We start from the raw sequence: 26100 nt of genomic DNA on the forward strand, positions 1-26100 counted from the left end.
TAGAATGGAGGATCTCTGCTGACTCTATTGAAAATGGCTTCAGGGCGCCTGGGTGGCTCAGTGGGTTAAGCCGCTGCCTTCGACTCAGGTCATGATCTCAGGGTCCTGGGATCGAGTCCCGCATCGGGCTCTCTGCTTGGTGGGGAGCCTGCTTCCCTCTCTCTCTCTCTCTCTGCCTACCTCTCCATCTACTTGTGATTTCTCTCTGTCAAATAAATAAATGAAATCTTAAAAAAAAAAAATGGCTTCAAAGTAGTTTCCATACATGAATCACTTTAATAAACAATATATGCGGTCTTTTTCCAGAATCCAGAAGCCCTCAGAATAAAAATGGATTTTAAAAGTTCTTTACTTAAGGCTAATGCCATAAGGCTACTTGGCTGAACGCCTCCTGAGGAAGAGTGTGTGCCATTTTGCTGCCTTTGTTCTAAGGACAGTTGTTGGTGCCATTGGGCCTCACCATCTGGCCTGAGGTATGAGGTTCCCCTCTTGGTTAGGTTCAAGCCTTGGCTGGAAAGTGAGGAGATTCCCAAATTTACTTGGAAAGTCGAGGCAAGTGATTTGGGCAATCTCTTCTTTGGAAATGCCATTTTTCTCACCAAAATTTATATGTTGCTTCTGAGGCTAATTATTCTTTATTTCATTTAAAAAAAAAAAAAATGTTTTTTTTAATTTATTTATTTATTTGCAGGCCCAGACAAACTTGACTAGAAAAGAAGCCCAGGCAGGGGTTAGGCTGAGCCCATGACGTGCCACAAGCTCCAACCAATTGAAAGGCCACGAGAGGGGGAGGGCGGAAGTGACGAGACGTATCCCTCCGCGGGGCGAGAGGGTCGGTGGGGGGAGTCGGCGTTTCTCTCCCCCGCGCCAGCTCCCGTACACGGAGCCGCATTCCTTGGCCCCCCCACCCCCTCCCTCGGGGCCCCCCCGCCCCCCTCGGGAAAAAAAATCCACCCCAAATCACTCGAACCCGAGGGAGGTTTCTTTCACCCTCGGGGAGACGAGCTCTCAACGGTTCCCTCTCAGCCGTCTCCCCCAAGCCCCCGTCCCCTCCCCTGCTCCCACCCCCTTCTCCCGGCGCCGGGTGCAAGGTCCCTTTAAGGCGACGGCGCCTTCCTCGGGTCAGACTACCGGCGGCGACGACCACGGGAGGTGAGTGAGCGAGCGGGACTTCTCTCTCCCCACCCCCTTCTCCCGAGGGTTCCGTTATCTTTTCTCTAGGCGAGGCGCTCCGAGGCGAGACAATGAGAGGGGGATGGGGCGGGTGCGCGAGGGGTGGGGGCGGGGGCCCAGTGGCGCGCGCCCCCGCCCCCCCGCAAGTGGCGGTGCGGCTCGCGGTGGCGGCGGGCGTGGGGCGCGGCGCGCGAGCGCGAGTGTGAGTGCGTGCGCCCCGGGAGCCGCGGTAGCAGCGCGGCGGGTCGGGCCGGGCAGCCCCTACTTGCCTGCCGGCCGCCCGCCCCCGCCCCCCGGCGTCCGCCGCGGCGCGCGCGCGCGCGCACTCGCGCCCCACGGCCCCGCACACACCCGACGTCCACACGCACGCCCGGCGCGAGGCGTCTCGAAGGAGTGGGCGGGCGCGGGCGCAGGCGGCGGCCCGCGAGGAAGGGGGCGGGGGCGCGGGCGGCTGTGAGACTGCTGGGCGCGACGGGAGGGGCGGGCGAGGGGGCGAGGCCGCGGCGAGGTGACGTCCTGGGGTGGGGGGTAGTGCTCTGTTCTCCCGCCGCGCCCCCGCCGGCGAAGGAGTGGGGCGGCCTTTTTGAGCGCGAGGAGGAAAATGAGTGATCGCTGTGCCGCTCACTTGTGTTATGTAATCTCAGCTCGGTCCAGTAGTACATCTTAAGCCTTAGTGCACTGCGGTTAGTTTACAAAGTCTTCTTCCTTGGTCCTAAAATTTCTTTGGGTTGGCGCTGTGATTTATAAGATGGGATGAGGCGGAAAAATCTTTTATTTTCTGATGATTATATCCTGCCGCGGTGGGCGCCATGTTTATCCAAGGGACTATTTTTTCTAGATTCTCAGCACCCACTGGAAAGGAGTGGTTCGTTGATCCACCTGCTTTCCTTCCTTTCTGCGAGTTGCCCTGATTTCCTCTCCCATCAGACGCGGAGTTATTAACAGGACATAACTGGACGTATCTCTGCTCACTTTTTTTGGACGTTCTCAGCTCAGAAAAAGGTAGAGCTGAGAAGAGTCATGGAAGTCAATTAACCCAGTCTCGTTTTCGAAATGGAAATTGGGAAAGAGTTCTACCATCTCAGAACAACTGCCTTTTTGTTGCAGATTGTAAACTAGTCTGCAACACTCTTTTTTAGACACCTCCCACCGCAGCTCAAAACCCCAGAGAAATGGTTTTACTTTCAAAGGATTTTCCCTTCTAGAGGGAGGGGAAATGGCAGGGGCAGACAGGGCTGCTTCCTGAAGAACGACGTTGAATTTCCAGACCCTGAGCTGCTCTTGGGACTGGGAGTTGGACTCTGAATTCGAACTAGTTCGCACAATCTTTAACTTTGGGATACTTATAACGTTCTTGGAGATTGCTGAAAGAGCTCCTTTGGGAGCTGATCCCCAAGTCTCTTTGGGAGACTCTTAGGGAGTGCCATCGTTTTTACATTTTTAACTTGCAGCCCTTTGGCTGAGGTAATCACCCCATTGAGAATTATTGGTTTAGTGTGAAAGTGCTCAGTATATAATATTAAAACAATTAAATGACAATTTACGTCCTTGATTAGTCCTTCCCCGTAAAGTACCGTTATAACAGTCATGATGGTGGTGTATCTCAAACTAAAAGAACAGATGGAGATTCTTGGGATGAACAGGATTTTGTTTGTTTCCACCCCCACCTAGATTTTGGTGGTATAATCTAGGAAAGCAAGGTTTTGTTTTGTTTGTTTTAGATTTATTTGAGAAAACAAACAAGAGAGAGCACAGTTAGGGGTTGCAGGGGCAGAGGGGGAGAGAGAAGCAAGATTCTGCCCTGTGCAGGGAGCCGGGTGTTGGTCTGGGTTGCAGGACCCTGAGATCATAACCTGAGCTGAAGGCAGGTGCTTAACCAACTGAGCCACCCAGGCCCCCTGGGAAAGCAGTTCTTAAAGTGTGACCCGCTGATCTCTGGGGATTCTTCATACCCTTTCAGGGGAGCTGAGAGGTCATAACTATTTTCAGAATAGAAAACGCTAAGATGCGATTTATCTTTTTTCCAGTGACATTTGCACTGATGGTTCACAAGCAAAGCTGGGTAAAAGTACTGGTGGCGCCTTAGCACACCATGTGAGAATGCTTTTGATGAACCAGTAAAAATGATTTTTACTAAAGCTCAACTCTTCAGTAGGTTTTTTTTTTTTTAATTTTTAAGAATGTGAATGGGAAGGATGCATAAAGCACTTACGCTGCGTAAGAAGGTATGATCTTTCTCACTTGTGAGATTGAGTTATGAGCTGCTTATTTGATGGAACAGCATTTTTACTTGGAAGAACGAATGGCAAACTACAGTTTTTCTCACTTTAATGTTTGGCACATTCTTGATAGCGAGGTGAGCCTGTCATTTTGAGGAAAGCAAATGACAGTATTTGTTGTTAAAGACAAAAATTTGTGAGTGAAAATTAGAATTTGTTAAAAGTTGACATCTCAGGTTTGATGGCTTTCCTAGTCCTTTTAAGCCTTTTCTTAAAACATCAGTGTTAATGACTGTGATTTTTAAATCTTTTTATATTATATTTATATTTATAGTGAAATATGTCAGCATTTGAAGGATGAGCATCTCAGTAAATCTTTATTTTCTAAGTGATCAATATCTGATGTTTCAAAATCATCATGAGTCAATGATCCTTTCAGGATGCAAGGTATACCAGTATATTTTATTTTACTTTACCTTATTATTATTATTTTAAGATTTTATTTATTTGTCAGAGAGGGGGGAGAGCGCTATCCCAAGCAGGCTCCCTGCGGGACTCCATCTCAAGATTCTGGGAATCAGGTCTCACCTGAAGGCAGATGCTTAACTGACTGAGCCACCCAGGCATTCCTACACCAGTGGATTTTAATATGTGACAAAGTAGGAAAAGTTGATTGATAGGGATTTAGATTCCAAGATGCAACTATTCTTTTTTTTTTTTTTTTTTTTTTTTTTTAAGATTTTATTTAGAGAGAGAGAGCATGAGAAGGGGAAGGGTCAGAGGGAGAGGCAGACTCCTTGCCTAGCAGGCAGACGGATGTGGGACTCGATCCCGGGATTCCAGGAGCATGACCTGATCCGAAGGCAGTCGCTTAACCAACTGAGCCACCCAAGCGCCCCGAGATGCAGCTATTCTTAAAGAAACTACCATCTGTTGAGTTCTAGTATTGTGTCAATGTAGGCAACTACCTGAAAAGGTTTTTTTTTTTTTTTTTTTTTTAAAGATTTTATTTATTTTATTTGACAGAGAGCGAGATCACAAGTAGGCAGAGAGGCAGGCAGAGACAGAGGGGGAAGCAGGCTCCCTGCTGAGCAGAGAGCCCGATGCGGGGCTCGATCCCAGGACCCCGAGATCATGACCTGAGCCGAAGGCAGCGGCTTAATCCACTGAGCCACCCAGGTGCCCCCCTGAAAAGGTTTTTATACATTTCTTTTTTCCTGCTATCTGTGAGGCCACATAGTCCATATACTTAATCAAAGCAATATAGAGCAACAGACAGAATGCATTAAGCAGCTATGAGAACCACACTGTCTTCTATTAAGGTAGACCTTAAAGATTGGGAAAATATAAAACAATGTTACTCTCTAATTATTTGGGGGAAAATAGCTTTTAATTGAAAATGTTATTTATGTTAACTGATGGTTTGTTGTTAATTGCATTGTTAAGTACTTAATTATTTTGTTGTAATGCCTCATGGTAAATATCAAAAGGTATGATCCACATAAATAAAAACTCCTTTAGGGTCCTCCATAATTTTAAGACTGTAAAGGGGTCTCAAGACCAAAAAAATGTGAGAGTGACCTGGTGTGTCTTATGCTTCTGCTTTTGAGATCATCCAGATCTGCCTCCATTTAGGAACTGGAAAATTTACAAATGTTCATTGGAGTTAATAAAAAGAAGCAATGGCTTGGGGAAGAATTCTAGAGGAAAAGGTTGATTTGAATCCTGGCCTGCATTATAGTTATCTACTAACCATAACTTTGGGCAAGTTACTTAATCTCTCTAAACCTCTCATCTGTAAAATGAAGTACTTAGTTCTTCAATTGTAAGAATTCACTGGGATGATGAGTGTAAATTACATAATAATGTCTGGGGTATCACCGTAAAATAAAATACATTCCAGGTGATGTTTCCATCTTTGTTCTACATTTGTGTTTTTTTGTTGAGGGTGGAGATTTCTGATTTAAATTACAAACCTAGAGCTGGTTGGTGCCTTTGTCAAATCTGTTCAAAATTTTATAGATTCTTTGGCATTTCTGGTTTGTGATATTAAAGCCATATCCACAAAAACATTTTTACATGTAACTTGGGGGGAGAAAAGGTAAGTGTTAACTAACATATTACTGGTATTTAACAAAGTTAAATGAAATTGAGGGAGTAGAAATGAGGTTTAGGTATCATAACAACTGTCAGTGAGGAAGAGCTTTTCTTGGGAATGGGACTTCTGAATATTTAGCCCTTTAAAAATAGGGAACTTACTGCTTTAATTGTTGTTTTAGTAAAGAGCATGTAACTTACATCCAGCTGCTTCTCGATAGATTTGCTGTCTGCTAAATTGAAAATATTTTTTGTTTGGGAGTATTAGATTATTAACATGTTGTGAATATTATATGTGAAATTCTACAACTGTTAGATTCTGTAAGAGACAAAATAGGTCATGCAAAAGACTGGATAAATAGGGGCGCCTGGGTGGCTCAGTGGTTTGGGCTGCTGCCTTCGGCTCAGGTCATGATCTCAGGGTCCTGGGATCGAGCCCCGCATCAGGCTCCTTGCTCCGCAGGAAGCCTGCTTCCCTCTCTCTCTCTCTCTATCTCTCTGCCTGCCTCTCTGCCTACTTGTGATCTCTGTCTGTCAAATAAATAAATAAAATCTTTTATATATAAAAAAAAAAGACTGGATAAATAAAAGCTTCTTAAAGATATAATAATTAGTTTTATAGCCACGTTAAGTATTAAGTAGTCAGTCCTATAGGTTTTCTAAAATTAATCTTTTTCAAAGCCAAAAACTGAGTTAACTTGAAAACAAATGCCAGTTGTTTTGAGGATTATTTTTTTTTCTCACTTGGTATAAGAGAAAGTGTATTCGGGGTGCCTGGGTAGCCCAGTGGGTTAAAGCCTCTGCCTTCAGCTCAGGTCATGATCCCAGGATCCTGGGATCGAGTCCTGCATCAGGCTCTCTGTTCAGCAGGGAGCCTGCTGCGCCCCCTCCTCTCTGCCTGCCTCTGTGCCTACTAGTGATCTCTGTCTGTCAAATAAATAAAATCTTAAAAAAAAAGAAAGACAGTGTATTCTTAAATGTTTTGTTTGTTTTTTAAAACATTTTTCCTGTTCTTTTTATCTTGGTTTATGGGCGGGTATGTACCAGTAGTGAATTGAAAATGTTAAATTCTGAATTCTTCATTCCTGGTATTTACATCTATGAAAGAACCAGACAAATTAAAGGAGTTGAAAGCTTCAAGAGCCAAATCTGTCTGGAGAGTTTTGGTAGAAAACATGTTTTCCTAATATTATTTGAGATGAGGGTAGATAACCTCAAAAGTAGACTGACAGGTGTATCTACTGGATTCTTTTTGTTGTTGTTGTTGTTGTTGTTTTTTTTAAGATTTTATTTATTTATTTGACAGAGAGAAATCACAAGTAGATGGAGAGGCAGGCAGAGAGAGAGAGAGGGAAGCAGGCTCCCCGCCGAGCAGAGAGCCCGATGCGGGACTCGATCCCAGGACCCTGAGATCATGACCCGAGCCGAAGGCAGCGGCTCAACCCACTGAGCCACCCAGGCGCCCTCTTTTTGTTGTTTTTAAATAACAGGTTGTTTGTAAAGATTCTTTGTATCTTGCTTTTCAATTATGTAGACTCTACTAATTAGGGTTTGAGTATAGACTACCATATTTGTCAGCACTTAAGATATAATTAATTAATTTCTCTCTAGAAAGATGTATCTGGTATATCCATATTGTGGATAGAAAGATGAATGCCAGAGATTTACAACGCTATGGGAATTGCTGATAGTCTTGTGTGAGCCTCAGTGTTGAGTAAAGCCTACTGAGTACACAAAAATTATGTTGTCAATATAATTACTGTTATAAAATACAGAAATTAGATAGGTTACCAAGATGTCAGATAATGGGTTGGATTAATGGAAGATGGCAAAGATGGTACTCCTCTTAGAGTACCTCCTTGGTAGCCTACATAATCCACCTTAGATTCATGTCTTTTTTCTAACATTATTTAATTATCATAGACATTTTAAGAAGTATGTATATACAATCTATATGAAAATTGCTCCTAGAAATAAGAACATGTTAACAGAAAATTGAGTCAACAAGGCTACCAGTTTTAGTAAATGGCAAAAAGATAGTGGCAGAATAGGGTAGCACAAAAATATCACAACCAAAATATGAATAGGTAGTTTTTACCCCCAGCTTTTTTCTTTTTTAAAACTTCAGCTTTATTGAGGTGTAATTGACAAATAAAATGTTAGAGATTTAAAGTGTACATTATGGTGACTTCATGTACATTGTGAGAGGATTCTCTCCATCTAGTTAATGAATACATTCATTATCTCATTTATTTTTTGTGTGAGAAATTTAAGTTCTACTTTCAGCAAATTTCAATTATATGATACCGTGTTACTAGTTATAGTCACCATGTTTTGCGTTAGATCCTCAGATCTTACTCATCTGATCTTCCAACTTTTTACTAAGAAAATTTCATCCATAGGGGGCACCAAGGTGGCACAGTTGGTTAAGCATCTACCTTCAGCTCAGGTCATAATCCCAGGGTCCTGGAATCGAGTCCTGAATTGGACTCCCTGCTCAGGGGAGAGCCTGCTTCTCCCTTTCCCTCTCTGCCCCCCTCCCCACCCCACTTGTGCTCTCTTTCTGAAATAAATAAGTGAAATCTGTAAAAACAAACAAAAAAACCAACAACAGCAAAACCTCATGCATGTAAAAGTGAAAGAATACAGTACAAGTATGGGCAGCGAACCCATTACCCAGACATGACTTTTTTTTTAAACGTACTAATGTCTATAAAGAAAGTACCAAAATGTGCATGTTTGCTGAAACACTTGAAAGTGAGTCATGACACTTCCAGTAAATATTTCATGCATTTGCTAAGAATAAATACATCCTCCTGCATAACTCTGATGTAACTGTTCTAAGGAAATGTAAAAGTTATTCCTAGGTGGTGGGGGAAAATAGGTGAAATAAAGGGATTAAGAGTACACTTATCTTGATGAGTACTGGGTAATAAGTAGGATTGTTGAATCACTTATGTTGTACACTTGAAACTAACAGGGTACATTAACTATAGTGGACTTGAGATTTAAGAAAGAAAAAATTTAAAAATTAAAATAATAAAAAGTAATTCCCAAGTATCATCTAGTATATAATCTGTATATTCAAATGTTCCATTTGTTCCCAGATTGTCATTTATAGTTTTTATATGAACCAAAATCCAATAAAGGTTCACATGTTGCATTTGTTATGGCTCTTTAGTTGTTTTGTTTTTTTTTTTTAAAGATTTTATTTATTTATTTATTTGACAGAGAGAAATCACAAGTAGATGGAGAGGCAGGCAGAGAGAGACAGAGGGAAGCAGGCTCCCCGCCGAGCAGAGAGCCCGATGCGGGACTCGATCCCAGCACCCTGAGATCATGACCTGAGCCGAAGGCAGTGGCTTAACCCACTGAGCCACCCAGGCGCCCCCTTTTTTTTTTTTTTTTTAAATTCAGTTTGGTGTGTGTGTCACATTTTTAAAGAGAACGTGTTACTAGTTTTATAGAATGCTCTATATTCTGCATTTGTCTGATTATTTCTTTATAGCATGTCCCACCTTCTGGATTTACCTCTTCATTTCCTTATGGTGCTTTTTATTCCTATTTTGTTTTGTTTCCTACAAAATGCAAGTTAAATTTAAGTGCTTCATTTAATTAAGGTTAAACATTTTGGTCAGTGGCTTGTTTGTTTACAGAAGAACAAGCCATACATCGTTGGTGACAGGCAGAGTTTGGATTATTGGCTGACTTTTTCTGTTTAAACTCAAATACTGTCAAAACCTTTGGTTTTTGAGATATAGAGCTACCTCTGTAACTTAAAGTTCAAACATAATAAGACTTTGAGAAAACACAGAAATAGATTTGCTTCATGTTATTTTGTTCACTGCCCTCTGAGAAAATGATTTGGAAGTTGGACAGGCAAGAAGGGTTGATATATTTAGCAGACGCAACCTATAGAGGAATTCCTGTAAAGGGGTCAACCAGAAAGTTTAGGGTGCCTGTGTGTCTCAGTCATTTGAGCGTCTGACTCCTGGTTTTGGCTCAGGTCGTGATCTCAGGGTCCTGGGATCCAGTCCTGCATGGGGCTCCATGCTAAGCAAGGAGTCGGCTTGAAATATTCTCTCCCCCACCCACAAATAAATAAATAAACTTTTAAAGTAAAAACCCAGAAATTTTAGAAATGGAGATTAAATTAAAAGACTTTGGGAAATTATTTTCACAAAAATTATTCACTAGTCAGTACTAACGTACCAACAGTTACAAGCAATACTGATTAAAAGATCGACATCATGATGCTCCTGTTTTATGAGGAGAAATTAGGTACTTGGGCAAAAAAAAGAATGGCACAGAAGTTGTTAGGTAAATGCAAAGAGAAAATCAAGTTTCACAGGTAGATGATTATAAGGTGAAACAAACCAAATGCATTGGAGCTTTATAAAAATGAAATGTTTTTATTTTGTGAGATACAACCATCTGAATGGTTCATCGGAAACTTGTTCATTTTCTGTTTTTGCAAAGATAGATATTGTAAAAAGAAATGATAAGGGCGCCTGGGTGGTTCAGTCTATTAAGTGTGTGCCTTCGGCTCAGGTCTTGATATCAGAGTCCTGGGATCAAGCCCCATGTGGGGCTCTGTGCTCAGAGGGGGGCCTGCTTCTTCCTCACCCTCTGCTCCTCCCCCTGTGCTTGCTCTTTCTTAAATAAATAAAAAGAAGGTAGTTTTTGATGCATAGGATGTGGAATGAAAATTTTCCCCTTCAGAGCATGGATTCCTTTTGATCAAGGTTTCTCAGTCTTGGCACTATTGACGTTTTAGAGCAGATTAAGTCCCTGGATGACGTATACATCATAGGATGTTTAATAGCACCCTTGGCCATGCCAGTAGCACCACTCCCCAATCCCACCCATAGTTATGACTACCAAAAATTTCTCCAGACATTGCCAAATGTCTTCTCAGGGGCAAATTCCCATTTTTGAGTATCATTGAGTTAGATAAAAACCACTGGCATGGGTGAAGATTTCTTAGTAATGTCCTCTATGATATGCTTTCCCTTTATGTAATCCATACACAGTTCTTTTTTTTTTTTTTTTAATTTATTCATTTGACAGAAAGAGATCACAAGTAGGCAGAGAGGCAGGCAGAGAGAGTGGGGGAAGCAGGCTCCCCACTGAGCCAGCCAGGTACCTCTGCTTTTTGTCTTTTGTTTTGTTTGGGTTTAAGATTTATTTATTTTATTTTTAGAGAGATAGTATGGGATAGAGGGAAATTGAAAGAAACTCTTAAGCAGATTCCCCCCCTGAGTGCAGAGTCAGCATGGGGCTGGATCTCATAACCCTGTGATCATGACCAGAGCTTAAATCAAGAGTCGACACTTAACCAACTGAGCTACCCAGGAGCCCCTGTTTTTTGTCCCAGTTAATAAATGAAGAAGGAATGATATAGAATTATTAGATCCAGCATTAAGCATGCCTACTGATGGAGGAAAGCCTCATCCTTATGAGTAATCTTAGGGTAAAAACGTTCAGCCTGTATCTAATCCTGCCACTAGGTCCAACTGTCCATTTCAAGATATCGAGGGCACAGAGGCATGTAAATGCTATGGGTATGGGATCAGCAATATCCTGGTTGTAGAAATTATAAGAGGTAAACTGGTTCTTCAACAAGTAAATTGCAAGGGAGGGGGAAAAAAAGATGAAGGACGACCTAGAAATTAAAAGATACAGGAAACTACCCAAATAATGATATATATGGACCTTTTTTGGATCCTAATTTGAACAAACTTTAAGAAGTATGGTATTTGAGAGAATTTGAATTGAAAGTTGATATTAAGGGACTGTCAGTTTTTAGGCATTTAATGATACGTTTTTGTTATATGATCTTTTAAGTCTTTATCTTTTAGCGCTGCATACCAAAATATATATGAATATGATAGGGATTAGCTTCAAAGAAATATGAAGGAGGGAGGGCATAGATAAAACAAGGACAACTTTGAGTGGGTAATTTTTGAAGCTGGGTGATGGATATAATATTTACTTTTGTATTTAATTAGAATTTTTATCATTTTTTTAAAATAAAGATTTTATTTATTTATTTGAGATAGCGAGTTAGCTAGTGTGCTCAGGCATATGCAGAGGGAGAAAGGGAAAAGAAGACTCCCTGCTGAGCAAGGGTTAGGGTCATGACCTGTGAGCTTCAGGCAGCTGCTTAACAGACTGAGCCACCTACTCACCCCTATATCTCATTTTTAAAATAGCAGAAAAGAATCACAGCATTCTTGATTCAGAGACTCATAATTGGAATGTGATCAAAGTTTGCCACTTTTACTTGGTTATAGTATGATTCTCAAATTTGCTGCCCGTCCCAAGTTTTCTTCTTGATGTGGCCCTGCATTATCTGTGTGCTAGCCTTTATTTTCTGAAATCCATTTTTTTTACCTGGCAATTATTCAGAAGAAATGAAAATACCCCTAAACTGAGTAAGAATTGAATTTCAACTTCTTTGTTAATGTGAGAAGTACTAAGTCTGAATGCACTTAACAGCAAAATAATAGAGAAGAGGCGGGGTGGGGGGAATCCAGGTTTTTGTTTTGTTTTCCTCGTGAGAAATTAAGTTAAAGGTTTGGTGTGGAAAGAGGTGTTAAATGTGAGTAGAGTGATAGTTTGGGAAGATCCATATATTGTAGTACTGCGTATTTAGTAATTCCTGCCTTCTTTGATCAAAAATAGTTGAAAGGTAACTATATGCCATGTATCATTTGAAAGACCACAGAGAATGATGGTGTTTCTGTCATGAGCATCTTGGTAGAGATATGAAATAACAGCATTTCATCATATTAATGAAAGTTTCTTTTTGATAACTGGAAAACTACAAGAAAGGTGCTAAATTCATATTTTCATTTTTCAAGTTTGCGAAGTATTTAAGTTGGTATCTCTATTGTGGTGTGGCCCATCTTTTCAACTGAACCTGAACTGTAGGTGCTAAAAGAGTGATCATCATGCTCAGAGATAAGAGTCTAGGCCATAATTTTGGACTGTTTGAAAAAAAAAAAAAACATAACTTGGTTTCAGTATCTTTCAGAGGTGTTAGATACAAGTTTGTGAAATGTGCTGAGTTAGCAGATGTGTTTTTTTTTTTTTTTTTTTTTTTTTCTGGGTTGACAAGCCTTATTGGTTAATTCCATCTTATTTATTGTAAAGAACTTGGAAACTATTTTCTGAGTTGAATTTTTTACCTGTCTTGAATCTTTTAATTTTTATTGGTTGTCTTAGCAGAGCATATATCTGGGGAGTTCTTTTTCTCACTCACTTGGTAGAAACTGGTTAGGTGACAGACACTTAGTCCTCTTTTCAGATTTACTCTTCCTGCTCTGTTTCTTAGAGTATCTTTTTCATGGGAGGACTTAACATAGTATGATTTTGTGACCACGTGGAAGAAACTTTTGATTATTCTTACTACAACTCATTGCATTACAAAATAAAACATGTACTCAAGTTTCTTTAAATATTGTAAATAGTTGAGGTAAAAGACCAGACTTCTGGATATGCTATTAAAATATCCATATGCATGATGTTGAAAACCACAATTTGCATTCAGATAGCTCTGCTTACTCAGAAGGAAAGTTTCTTATTGATTGCTCAGCATATGTAGGGGATTTTGCTTTGCTTGCATCTTATCAGGGTTGAAAAAAGGTGCTTGAGAACCATCTATAGAGGTTATCATCCACAGTTTATATGCCTTCTGTTGGCTGTTTGATATTTATGCATTATTTGTCTGTTGGCTATGAGCCTGAGAAGTTAAACAGCAAAGAGAACTGGTATAAAACTAAATAGTTACAAAAGAAAGTTGTTGGGACACCTGGGTGGCTCAGTTGGTTAAGTGTCTGCCTTCGACAAAGGTCATGATCCCAGGGTCCTGGAATTGAGCCCTGTGACAGGGGTAGGGGGGCGGGGTGGGCTCCTTGCTCATTGGGGAGCCCTCTCTTTGCCTTGAACCCCCCCCCCACCTCATGTGTGCGTGCTCTCTCCCTGGCTCACTTGCTTTGCTCTCTCAATAAATCTTTAAAAAATAAAAATAAAAAGCAAAGTTGTTTAGAATGTTTTCTTTTTCAGTGAAACTGGACTGGACAATACAGAAATTTGTGTTGTGCAGTCTTTGCTTAAGGAATGCTCGTGATACGGATTTGGCTTCTTTTTAATTCGGTTTCTGGCTAGCATCGTCTTTTATATAGATAAGTTCAATGTAAAACTAAGAAAATTTAAGTTGGTACCTTATATATATGGTTTTTTTTCCCCTTGTATGTATCTTCTCCCCTCTGTGATTTTGGTCTGGGAAGACAAATAATTAAAATAGAATATTAGAGACCAGTTAGAATCAAGTTAGGCACTTTACCCACTGAAACTGTGGGCAGTTTGCTACAGCTGACTCACCTGGGACATTTCAAGGGAATAACACCATCTCTTGGGCATCTTCAAAACGAATCCATCAAGTTGGATCCAGCTACTTAGACTATTTATTTAGTTTTAAGTTGGTAGTTTTTGTTTTTTTAGGCTTAGGGGTTTAGTAAAAATAAGTTTCTGAAATACTAAGGGCACTGTGAGAACCTTTGCATTAAAGGCTTTGTTTGAACATGGAGCATAATGCTTCTACAATTCCAAGGCAGATTGACCTTTAGTCAATTAGTATTGGGGGGTGCAGAATAGCATTGCAAAGGTCTAAGCTTTATGTTTATAAGAAGCATGTAACTTAGGCAAGTGTTTTCAAAGTAAATGCTAACTCCAAAATCATGGTGAAGTACAAGGATTTGGGGGGAGACTGTTACCCACTTTCTGAATTCAGAGCAATCCAGAATTTGACCCTGCAACATCATTGTTTTGAAAGAACAACTAACAAGCCTACGTTTATAAACTGGGACTAGACTGAGGTTCTTTATTTTATTTAATTTTTTTAAAGGCTTTATTCATTTATTTGATGGATAGAGAGATCACAAGTAGGCAGAGAGGCAGGCAGAGAGAGAGAGGAAAAGCAAGCTCCCACTGAGCAGAAAGCCTGATGCAGGGCTTGATCCCAAGACCCTAGGATCATGACCTGAGCCGAAGGCAGAGGCTTAACCCACTGAGCCACCCAGGCACCCTCCAAAATAAACATTTAAATTAAACACCCTGTACTTTCATGATTTGTCTCACCCTAATCACAGCCAAACCCTAGGTATTATAAATTAAACTTTTAGACTCTTAATTATTGAACAGTTTTCTATGGTCTTATTCATAATGATTTTTTTTTTCAAGAATAAAAGTTATAATTTTGGATCTTTCTAAATGTGGGAGCGGGGAGGTTAGGAGAAATAGAGGGAGCACGGGGGTGGGTTACTGATAGATTCAAGAATCTGATTCCAGGGGTGCCTGGGTGGCTCAGTTGGTTAAAGCCTCTGCCTTTGGCTTGGGTCATGATCCCAGGGTCCTGGGATCAAGCCCCGCATTGGGCTCTCTGCTCAGCGGGGAGCCTGCTTCCTCCTCTCTCTCTCTCCCTGCCTCTCTGACTACTTATAGATCTCTGTCTGTCAAATAAATAAATAAAATCTTAAAAAAAAAAAGAATCTGATTCCATATTTTGTATAAAACTATTTCTCTCATTCTGAGATCTTTTTTTCTTGTAGCATGGCGGACACCGACCTCTTTATGGAATGTGAGGAGGAGGAGCTGGAGCCATGGCAGAAAATCAGTGATGTCATTGAGGATTCTGTCGTTGAAGATTATAATTCAGTGGATAAAACTCCTACAGGTAACAAAAGCTCATGATCTTAAATTATTTAAATTGATTCAGTTGGATTGCATTTTTGTTAAGAAAGTGTGAGGCAGAAGAGGACTTTAAGAATCCAGGGATGCCTCAGTGTGGCACTGGTGCTTTTTTCCCATGCTCTAGTCTGTAAACTCTAGCCTTGGTTTCTTCATACATAAAGCTAGAAACACTGTACTTAATTCATTTAAAACATTGACAGTTGAATTAACTAATGCTTATCAAATATTTATCAATCCTCTTACAAATAATCAATGAACGAGAATGCAAAGTAGTGGTGTGTGTCAGTGTTCATTTATATACCCAGTCAAAAACAGGATCCCGTAGTCATTTTCTTCTTCTTCTTCTTCTTCTTCTTCTTCCTCTTCTTCTTTTTTTTTAACTTGATTTTGGTTTCCTTTGTGAGCTGAGCAGAATTTTCTGTGTGTCTGCCTTCATGGAAAGTTTATAAACTTAGGCTTGTTAGCTGCTCTTTGAAGAAGGTGATGCTGCAGGGTCAAATTCTAGATTGCCCTGAATTTAGAAAGTGGGTGATAGTTCTTTTCCCCCTGTAAATTGTATTTGTTGTTCTCTTTATTTTTATCTTCCCTGCCTTGAGACCTGAAGACGGCATTGGTTTAGGCTGAAACAGGACACTGTTTGGGATCTTGTGGATGTCTTACTGTGCATGCATGGTTATGAATACCAATAGTGGTGATAATAAACCTTTGGGTCCTAGAGGTTTGCTTGTACTATATAAGCAAAACCTTAAAATACTGTTTCAGTGAGCTCGTGATCTAAATTAACCAGGCAGTATGAGATGAAGAAGACTTTGTGTCTAATTGGTAGAGTAAGGGATGGGTAGAAGGAGAAATCAGATGCACAGTTGGGTTTGCAAAGAAAGCAGTAAATTTCTAGAGACCCACAACAAGATGAAAAAGGATTAGAACAGTATCCTTCAGTGTCATCTGTCCCTGTCTCCAAGTGACTGTGCCTCCCCTTCCCCACAGTTTCTGTGAGCCAGCAGCCAGTCTCGGCTCCAGTGCCCATCGCTGCCCATGCTTCTGTTGCTGGGCACCTCTCTACATCCACCACCGTTAGTAGCAGCGGGGCACAGAACAGCGACAGTACAAAGAAGACTCTTGTCACACTAATTGCCAACAACAATGGTAAGTGGGATTATCTGGAAATTCTTCCTGGGCCAGAGGGTAAGAGAATTAAAGAGGTCTTAGGAACAGCTGTACCCATTTAGTTTTAGGTCTTGATGTGTGTGGTTCTATTAGTTGGAGTGAAATTTAGTAATGATTCTGTGATATGGAAGTAATTCAGGAGTGGTGCTGTTCCTTCTGAGTTAGTGCTGAATTGGATGTTGGTGTTTCAAGTCTGAGGGCACCTGATTCTTGCTGCTGATAATTTCTAGGAGAGAAAATGTAAACCCCAAATTCCTAACTATTAAAGAGATCTGGGTTTTTTGTTTGTTTGTTTTTGTTGTTGTTGTTATTATTATTATTATTTTAAGTAGAAAAGCCCTACTAGTTTGTTAAGAATTCTTCCAGGGCAGCTTTGTTCTGGATTTTCCTCTGGCAGATTCATTTGGTTACTGGTTCCTGGGTATGAAAAATAGGATAGGGTTGTTGTCTACTTGAAGGAAATGGTGAAAGAGTAGTGTTTTTAGTGTGTTTATTGACTAGAGAAGCTGTATAGTACTGGTTTCTATTTCATTTCTGATGACTGTTTTTACAATCTAAAGATGAATTATTGGAAAGTTATGTCTTAAGATTCATAAGTAGAATAAGCACTTCGTAGAATCAATTATGTTGCTGCAAAAGACTTTTTAAAAAATAGCTTTATTAATAAAAGAATATTACGTGTATTGAAGAAAAAGTACAGTGAAAAAATAAAAGAAAAAAATTTAATGTAATTTCACGACCTGGAGAATAACTAGTTGTAACTTTTATTTTGTACATGTATGTACTTTTATATACTTCATATGCTGTATGTAATGATTTGCTTTTTTCAAAAGTGGATCATACAGACTCTGCTCTTTGCCTCCCATTTCCCCTTTTAATGTAATGAATATGTTCTCATTTTAACAAATGTGTGTCTGTAACATTGTTGATGAATAACTCTGCAGTTGACCCTTGAACAGCCTTGGGGTCGGGTGCCAGCTGGCTGCACAGTTGAAAATCTGTCTATATTGGGTGCCTGGGTGGCTCAGTTGGTTAAGTGACTACCTTCAGCTCGGGTCATGATGCTGGAGTCCCAGGACCGAGTCCCACATTGGGCTCTCTGCTCAGGAGAGAGTCTGCTTCTCCCTCTGGCCTTCTCGCCTTTCATGGTCACTCGCTCGCTCGCTCACTCTCTCTCTCATTTAAAAAAAAAAAAATCTGCATATAACTTTTGACTCCCCAAAAGCTTACTTAAAGATAACCTTCTGTTAATAACAGTTAATTAACACGTATTTTGTATGTAATGTGTATTATACTGTATTCTTATAATAAAGTAAGCTAGGGAAAAGAAAACATTATTCGAAAAATCATGAAAAAGAGAACCAACACAGTACTGTACTGTATGTATTGAAAAAAAAATCCACGTACAAGTGGACCCGTCAAGTTCACCCTGAGTTGTTCAGGGGTCAGCTGAATTTCCTGTCATTTGGTTAACTGTTATTAACAGTAATAGTAGTGAAGGCCTGTACTGCTGCTCTAAAGAGCTGTGGTGAGCATGTCTATCTTTTCTCATATCCTTAGTTCTGAGAATGTATTTATAAATTTCAGATTGTTGAATCAAAGGTCATCACAGTTTTTAGGATTTTGGTAATTTTCCTGAACTGGCCATCTAGAAATGTTATATCAGTTTATATTTCCATTAGAAGTGCATATAGTGAGGTGCACCTGGGTGACTCAGTGGGTTAAAACCTTTACCTTTGCTCAAGTCATGATCCCCGGGTCCTGGGATGGAGCCCGCCTTGGGCTCTCTGCTCAGCGGGGAGCCTGCTTCTCCCTATCTGCCTGCCTCTCTGCCTACTTAAATAAAATCTTTAAAAAAAAAAAAGATGTGCATATAGTGGGGCGCCTGGATGCCTCAGTTGGTTAAGCGACTGCCTTCAGCTCTGGTCATGATCCTGGAGTCCCAAGATCGAGTCCCACATTGGGCTCCCTGCTCAGCAGGGAATCTGCTTCTGTCTCTGATCCTCCCCCTTCTTGTGCTTTCTCTCTCTCTCAAATAAATAAATAAAATCTTTAAATTTTTTTTTTAAGATTTTATATATTTATTTGACAGAGAGAGAGACAGCGAGAGAGGGAACACAAGCAGAGTGAGTGGGAGAGGGAGAAGCAGGCTTCCTGCTAAACAGGGAGCCCGATGTGGGGCTTGATCCCAGGACTCTGGAATCATGACCTGAGTCGAAGGCAGCCGCTCAACCGACTGAACCACCCATGGGACCCTAAATAAAATCTTAAAAAAAAAAAAAAAAAGTATACTTAGTGGTCTTACTTTTGGTTATAACCATTTACTCCTCTTTTGTTATTTATTTATTATAGTCCCTATTTTTTTGTGATTACAAACAACACTTGGTGAATATTCTCAGGCATTATATCTGTGCCCACTATGTGAGCATTTCTTTAGTGGAAAGTGAGATTGTTTGGGTCAGGTATTTAAAATTGGATAGTCAGTGTCAAATTGTCCTAATAGGTTGCTTTGAATAAGTGCCCCCCAGAAGCTTCTTCTTCATATCATTGCCAACTTTAGGTATTATTGAACCTTTTTTTTTTTTTTTAAGTTTTTGTATTTATTTATGACAGAGACCAGAGGGACCATAAGCACAGGGGAGCTGGAGAGGGAGAAGCAGGCTCCCCATTGAGCAGGGAGCCTGACATAAGCCTTGATCCCAGGACCCTGGGATCATGACCTGAGCTGAAGGCAGTCACTTAGCAAACTGAGCCACCCAGGCAACTCTCCTGTATTTCTCCTTTTTTTTTTTTTTTTTAATTTGAGAGAGAGAGCATGAGTAGAGGGAGGGGCAAAGGGAGAGGGACAAGCAGACTCCCTGCTGAGTAGGGGCCCCTGACATGGGACTTGATCTCAGGACCCTGAGATACTTTTAATATTCAAATTAAAATGTTAACCCATACTAATGGAAAAAAAAGTGAGTATAGACTGGTAACCACAGTTACATGTGTCATGAGTATTCTTCCAAAAATTTTTCTCACATAGATAAGCATGCATTAATAGATCAGTTTGCCTAGCCATCTCCTTTTTGCATAATGTAGACAACTCTATAACTTTACATTCTTTTTTTTTTTTTTCCTTTTAAGATTTATTTATTTATTTATTTATTTGACAGACAGAGTTTACAAGTAGGCAGAGAGGGAGGCAGAGAGAGAGGAGAAGAAGCAGGCTCCCCGCTGAGCAGAGCCCGATGCAGGGCTCTAACCCAGGATCATGACCTGAACCTAAGGCAGAAGCTTTAACCCACTGAGCCACCCAATCTTAGGGATCCCTGGTGGGTGGGGATTCTGCTTCTTCCTCTCCCTCTGCCTCTCCCCCTGTTTGTGCTCACTCTCTCTTCTTATCTTATGTTATTGATACAATTATATCACCCCTTATTTTATATTCTTGAAATGCTAATCTAGGTTTAAGGATAAGACTTCAGAATAGAGTGAATTAAAAAAATGTTCCATTTTGGGGCACCTGTGTGGCTCAGTAGGTTAAAGCCTCTGCCTTCAGCTCAGGTCATGATCCCAGGGTCCTGGTATCGAGCCCTGCATTGGGCTCTCTGCTCGGCAGGGAGCTTGCTCCCGCCTCTCTCTTGGCCTTCCTCTTTGCCTACTTGTGATCTCCGTCTGTCAAATAAATAAATAAAAATCTTAAAAAAAAAAAAAAAAAAAAGAAGGTTCCATTTTTGAGATTCATGGGTGGCACAGTCAGTTAAGTGTTGGACTCTTGGTTTTGGTTCAGGTTGTGATCTCGAGGTTGTGGGATTGAGCCCCATGTTGAGCTCCGCACTCAGTACAGAGTCTACTGGAGACTGTCCCTGCCCCTGCGCACATGCTTTCTCTCTCTTTCTCTCAGATAAATCAATCAGTTAGTCAATCTTGGGAAAAAAAAAAAAAAAATGTTCCAGGGGCACCTGGTGGCTCAGTAGTTAAGCTTCTGCCTTCAATTCAGGTCATGATCCTAGGATCCTGGAATCGAGTCCTGAATTGGACTCTCTGCAGCTCAGGAAGCCTGCTTCTCCCTCTCATACTCCCCCTGCTTGTGTTCCCTCTCTCACTGTATCTCTCTCTCTGTCAAATAAATAAATAAATTCTTTCTTTTTTTCAATGTTCTTTCAACCCAGTTTTCCTGTGTCTTCTATTTAGTTGTATTGGTGTATTATCTACTTACTACATTAATAACATAGCAAGAGAGAACTTTTAACCAATTCAGTATTCTTTCACTTAATGTACTTTATACTTGAGATAGTTAAAAAGTTGTCTTCTCCTGCTGCTTCCTTTTAAACCAGTTTTAAAACTTATCTGGCTCCTGGTTACCAATAGCCATCTCCTCCAGTAATAATATTGTAAAGAACTGTTTTGGGGGAGGGTATGGATTTCGCTTTTATAATTTACCTGTTTCTTTTGTCTCCCTTGCCCCTCTCTACATGGAAACCATTTCCTTGACTCTTGGGGTTTTTTGTTTTGTTTTGTTTTTAAGATTTATTTATTTATTTATTTATTTGACAGAGAGAGAGAGAGAGAGACATAAAGAGAGAGGGAACACAAGCAGAGGGAGAGGGAGAAGCAGGCTTCCCATGGAGCAGGGAGCCCGATGTGGGGCTTGATCCCAGCACCCTGGGATTATGACCTGAGCTGAAGGCAGACGCTTAACGACTGAGCCACTCAGGTGCCCTGAGTCTTGATTTTTTTTTTTTTTTTTTTTTTTTTTTAAGATTTTATTTATTGGGCGCCTGGGTGGTTCAGTGGTTAAGCCGCTGCCTTCGGCTCAGGTCATGATCTCAGGGTCCTGGGATCGAGTACCGCATCGGGCTCTCTGCTCAGCAGGGAGCCTGCTTCCTCCTCTCTCTCTCTGCCTGCCTCTCTGCCTACTTGTGATTTCTCTCTGTCAAATAAATAAATAAAATCTTAAAAAAAAAAAAAAGATTTTATTTATTTGACAGAGAATTCACAAGTAGAGAGAAAGGGGGAAGCAGGCTCCTGGGTAATGGTTTCTTAGGCTAGCAAAACCATATGTAGCCATAGAAAAAAATAGATAAATTGGTCTTTATAAAACCTTTTGTGCTTAATATTGCATAATCAAGAAATACACTATAATCCATAGAATGGGAGAAGAATTTTGCAAATAATATATCTGGTAATGGACATGATATATAGATTATATAAAGAATCACTATAATTCAATAGTAAAAAGACAATATGGGGTGCCTGGGTGGCTCAGTAGGTTAAGCTGCTGACTCTTGATTTGGGCTCAGGTCACAATCTCAATCCTGGGATCAAGCCATACATGAGGCTCCATGCTTAGCAGGAAGACTGCTTCAGGAGTCTCTCCCCGCCCCACCCCCTCTCTTTCAAATAAATAAGTACATTTTTTTTTTTAAGATTTTATTTATTTATTTGACAGACAAAGATCACAAGCAGGCAGATAGGCAGGCAGAGAGAGAGAGAGGAGGAAGCAGGCTCGCTGCTGAGCAGAGAGCCCGATGCGGGACTTGATCCCAGACCCTGGGATCATGACCTGAGCCGAAGGCAGAGGCTTAACCCTCTGAGCCACCCAGGCGCCCCTAAATAAAAAAGTACATTTTTAAAAAAGATCTTATTTATTTATTTGAGAGAGAGTGAGCACAAGCAGGGGGAGGGGCAGAGGGAGAGGAAGAAGCAGACTCCCCACCCACCAGGGATCCCTTAGTTGCTTGATCCCAGTACCCTGGGATCATGACCCAAGCCAAAGGCAGACCCTTAACCAACTGAACCACCCGGGCACCCCTAAATAAATAAATCCTTTTAAAAAAAATAAAAAGACTATCCAGGGGCGCCTGGGTCGCTCAGTGGGTTAAAGCCTCTGCTTTTGGCTCAGGTCATGATCCCAGGGTCCTGGGATATAGCCCCACGTCAGGCTCTCTGCTCAGCCAGGAGCCTGCTTTTCCCCATCTCTCTGCCTACTTGTAATCTCTGTCTGTCAGATAAATAAATAAAATCTTAAAAAAAATTTAAAAAAAAGACAATCCAGTTTCTTAAATGGGCAAAGGATCTGAGTAGACATTTCTCCAAACAATATACATAAATGGCCTGTAAGAGCATGAATAGATACTCAACATTAGTGGTCATTAAGGAAGTGCATATCAGGGGCACCTGGGTGATTCTGTGGGTTAAAGCCTCTGCTTTCAGCTCAGGTCATGATCCCAGGGATCTGGGATCAAGCCCTGCATCAGGTTCTCTGCTCAGTAGGGAGCCTGCTTCCTCCTCTCTCTCTGCCTGCCTCTCTGCCTACTTGGGATCTCTGTGTGTCAAATAAATAAATAAACTGTTTTTAAAAAAATACATTTAAAGGAAGTGCACATCATAGCCACAGTGAGATACCAGTTCATACCCACTAGGATGGCTGTAGTCAAAAAGATGGACAAATAACAAGTGTTGGTGAGAATGTAAAAATGGTTTGGCCACTTTGGGAAATAGTTTGTTTTCCAAAAAGTTAAATGTAGTTATATGATTCAGCAGTTCTTCTAACTATATACCCAGAACATGAAAACAGTTCACACAAAATACCCTGCTCAAATGCAGCATTATTCATTATAGGTCCCAAATGGAAATAACCTAAGCTGTTGAATGAATAAACAAAAGGCGATAGACACAGCTGCACAGTGAAATATTACTGAGCCATTAAAGGGAATGAGGGGCGCCTGGGTGGCTCAGTGGGTTAAAGCCTCTGCCTTCAGCTCAGGTCATGATCCCAGGGTCCTGGGATCGGGCTCCCTGCTCAGTGGGGAGCCTGCTTCCTCCTTGCTCTCTGCCTGCCTCTCTTCCTTCTTGTGATCTCTGCCTGCCAAATAAATAAATAAAATCTTTTAAAAATAAAACAAAAACTTGTTTCCCTTTAAAAAAGGGGGGGGCGCCTGGGTGGCTCAGTGGGTTAAGCCGCTGCCTTCGGCTCAGGTCATGATCTCGGGGTCCTGGGATCGAGTCCCGCATCGGGCTCTCTGCTCAGCAGGGAACCTGCTCCCCTCTCTCTCTCTGCCTGCCTCTCTGTCTACTTGTGATCTCTCTCTGTCAAATAAATAAATAAAATCTTTTAAAAAAAATAAATAAATAAAATTTAAAGAGGGGGGGATGAGATACTATAATATGAATAACCTTAAAAATGTAGTGCTAAATGAAAAGAAGTCAGATGCAAAAGGCAACATATTATATGACTCCATTTATATGAAATTCCAAAATTAGCAATTCTCTAGTGACAGAAAATAGATTTGTGGTTACCAAGGGGAGAAGAGAATGAGGAGTAACTACTAATGGGTATAAGATTTCTTCCTGCATGGGCGCCTGGGTGGCTCAGATGGTTACGCGTCTGCCTTCGGCCCAGGTCATGTTCCTGGGGTCCTGGGATTGAGCCCTGTTTTGGGCTCCCTGCTCAGCGGGAAGCCTGATTCTCCCTCTGATGCTTGTGTTCCCTCTATCACTGTATCTCTCTCTCTCATATAAATAAATAAAATCTTAAAAAAAGAAGAAAAAGATTTCTTTTGGGGATGATGTTCTGGAATTAAATAGAAGTGATAGTTGCACAAACCTCGCAAATATACTAAAAACTTCTGAAATGTATACTTTATATGAGTAATATGTATGTTATGTAGATGATATCTTAGTAAAGCCTTTTTTTTTTTTTTTTTTTTTTTTTTTTTTTTTTTAAAGAAGGTGTCAGGGAGGGGCACCTGGGTGGCTCAGAGGGTTGAGCCTCTGCCTTCAGCTCAGGTCATGGTCTCAGGGTCCTGTGTTCGAGCCCCACATGGAGCTCTCTGCTCAGCGGGAATCCTGCTTCTCTCTCTGCCTGCCTGCCTCTTTGCCTACTTGTGATCTCTCTCTGTGTCAAATAAATAGTAAAATCTTAAAAAAGATGTCAGTAATAAAATTCTGGATTGTTTTTACAATTCTTTTTGTTCTTCAGAATCTATCACTCAGCATTTAGAAATTACTTCCATCGTTCTGACTGATCATACATTTTGCTTTGGAAAGAAATATTATGTAGGAAAATAAATTGCTGCTTACTTCTGAGCTGTGAATGATGTGAATTTAATGATATAGGTTTCTTACTCTATAAATTGTATGTTTTTCAACTCCTGTTTAGCTCATTTTAACTCCATTTATTCTTCTTATCTCTGGGTTTTAAGGTTATGTAAGTAAACATAAAAGAATAAAGGGATACATCAAGACCTTCAGATTTGTAAAACAACTTATTGTGAGAGAAGCTGCTGAATCTCTTCCCTTTATTTCATGAGTTTATGGCTATGGTACCTAGTTTATTTGAGAGCAGACTCTGAGGCAGGGTACTACTTGGTTAATTCTTTTATAGGCTTATTAAGCCTAAGGATTCTGATTGCCTCTTCATCCCCTGAAAGCAGAACTTTGTAAAGCCCATGAATGTTTAGAATTTCTCTAAGGAAAGATTTAATAAGAATATAGAGATCAGGAGTACCTGGGTGGCTCAGGTGGTTGGGGGTCTACCTTCAGCTCATGTCATGGTACCAGGGTCCTGGGTTCGATCCCCAAGTTGGGCTCCCTGTTACACAGGATGTCTGCTTTTCCCTCTCCCCCTGTGGCTCCCCCGCTGCTTGTGCTCACTAGTGCTGTCTCTCTCCTTCAAGTAAATGGATGAAATATTTTTAAAAAAAGAATGTGGAAATCACTTAAAATAATTTATTAGAATTAGAATTCATTGGAATTATTAGAAAGATTCATAGAATGTGGATGAGAGGTATAGAAAAAACAAAATTGACCATAGTTAATAATTGTTGAAGCTGAGTGATGGATACATGGGAGTTCATTATGGTATGGTATTTTTATATGTATTTTCACTTCTGCATAATAAGACATTTAAATTAAAATAGTAAATTGCCAGTATAATTAGCAGAGATGGAACTTGTAATTTTTTATCTGTGTCAGCCTCATAATCACTAGTCAGCTGGCCTAGTAACTATGAGGTCTAGTTCCTGATGGGCACTTATTTTCTGGATAAAAGTGGGACAAACCGGGGCACCTGGGTGGCTCAGTGGGTTAAAGCCTCTGCCTTCGGCTCAGGTCATGATCCCAGGGTCCTGGGATCGAGCCCCGCTTTGGGCTCTCTGCTCAGTGGGGAGCCTGCTTCCCTTCCTCTCTCTCTGCCTGCCTCTCTGCCTACTTCTGATCTCTCTCTGTCAAATAAATAAAATCTTTAAAAAAAAAAAAAAAAGTGGGACAGACCATTGTTGGCCCATTAATAGCCAGCTATATACTCACTCCAGTGGTCTAGCTTTGTAGCTAACTGCAGTGACTCCATCTGTCAAAGTAGGACATACAGTTCATAGGAACCCATCCCATTCTGGTTATTTAATGTAAAAAGTTGAGGCAGTATCTTGCTTGAATCTCCGATTTAGGTATATTGATGTTCAAATTTTCTGTGTGGTTTTGGAGTATTGTCTGTAAATCGAGAAACTTAGTATTAACGACTTTTTTGCTAAATGTAGTAAATAGACTTTAAAACATTTAGGGGCACCTGGGTGGCTCAGTCGGTTAAGCCTCTGCCTTCAGCTCAGGTCAGGATCTCAGGATCCTGGGATTGAGCCCCATGTCGGGCTCTCTGCTCAGCAGGGAGCCTGCTTCTCCCTCTCTCTCTGCCTGCTGCTCTGCCTACTTG

The 26100-nt window shown here is 40.8% G+C and overlaps 1 protein-coding gene across 5 annotated transcripts in view; it reads left to right on the forward strand.

Moving 5' to 3' along the window:
- The first annotated feature begins 821 nt into the window (after positions 1-821).
- The window catches only part of POGZ (pogo transposable element derived with ZNF domain), a 49730-nt gene continuing 24451 nt past the window's right edge, over positions 822-26100 (forward strand). For 2 of the 5 annotated variants that reach the window (XM_059138582.1, XM_059138584.1), the window contains exons 1-3: positions 823-1152; positions 15104-15228; positions 16233-16391. In XM_059138582.1, coding sequence (XP_058994565.1) covers positions 15105-15228; positions 16233-16391 — 283 coding nt within the window. In that variant the 5' untranslated portion in view covers positions 823-1152; position 15104. Of the gene's footprint in view, positions 1153-3819; positions 3840-15103; positions 15229-16232; positions 16392-26100 lie in introns of those variants that run through there. The other 3 variants (XM_059138583.1, XM_059138586.1, XM_059138585.1) reach the window with 3 other exon arrangements.

The sequence above is a fragment of the Mustela lutreola genome, chromosome 10, assembly GCF_030435805.1.
Source record: "Mustela lutreola isolate mMusLut2 chromosome 10, mMusLut2.pri, whole genome shotgun sequence".
In the NCBI taxonomy this organism is placed as follows: Eukaryota; Metazoa; Chordata; class Mammalia; order Carnivora; family Mustelidae; genus Mustela; species Mustela lutreola.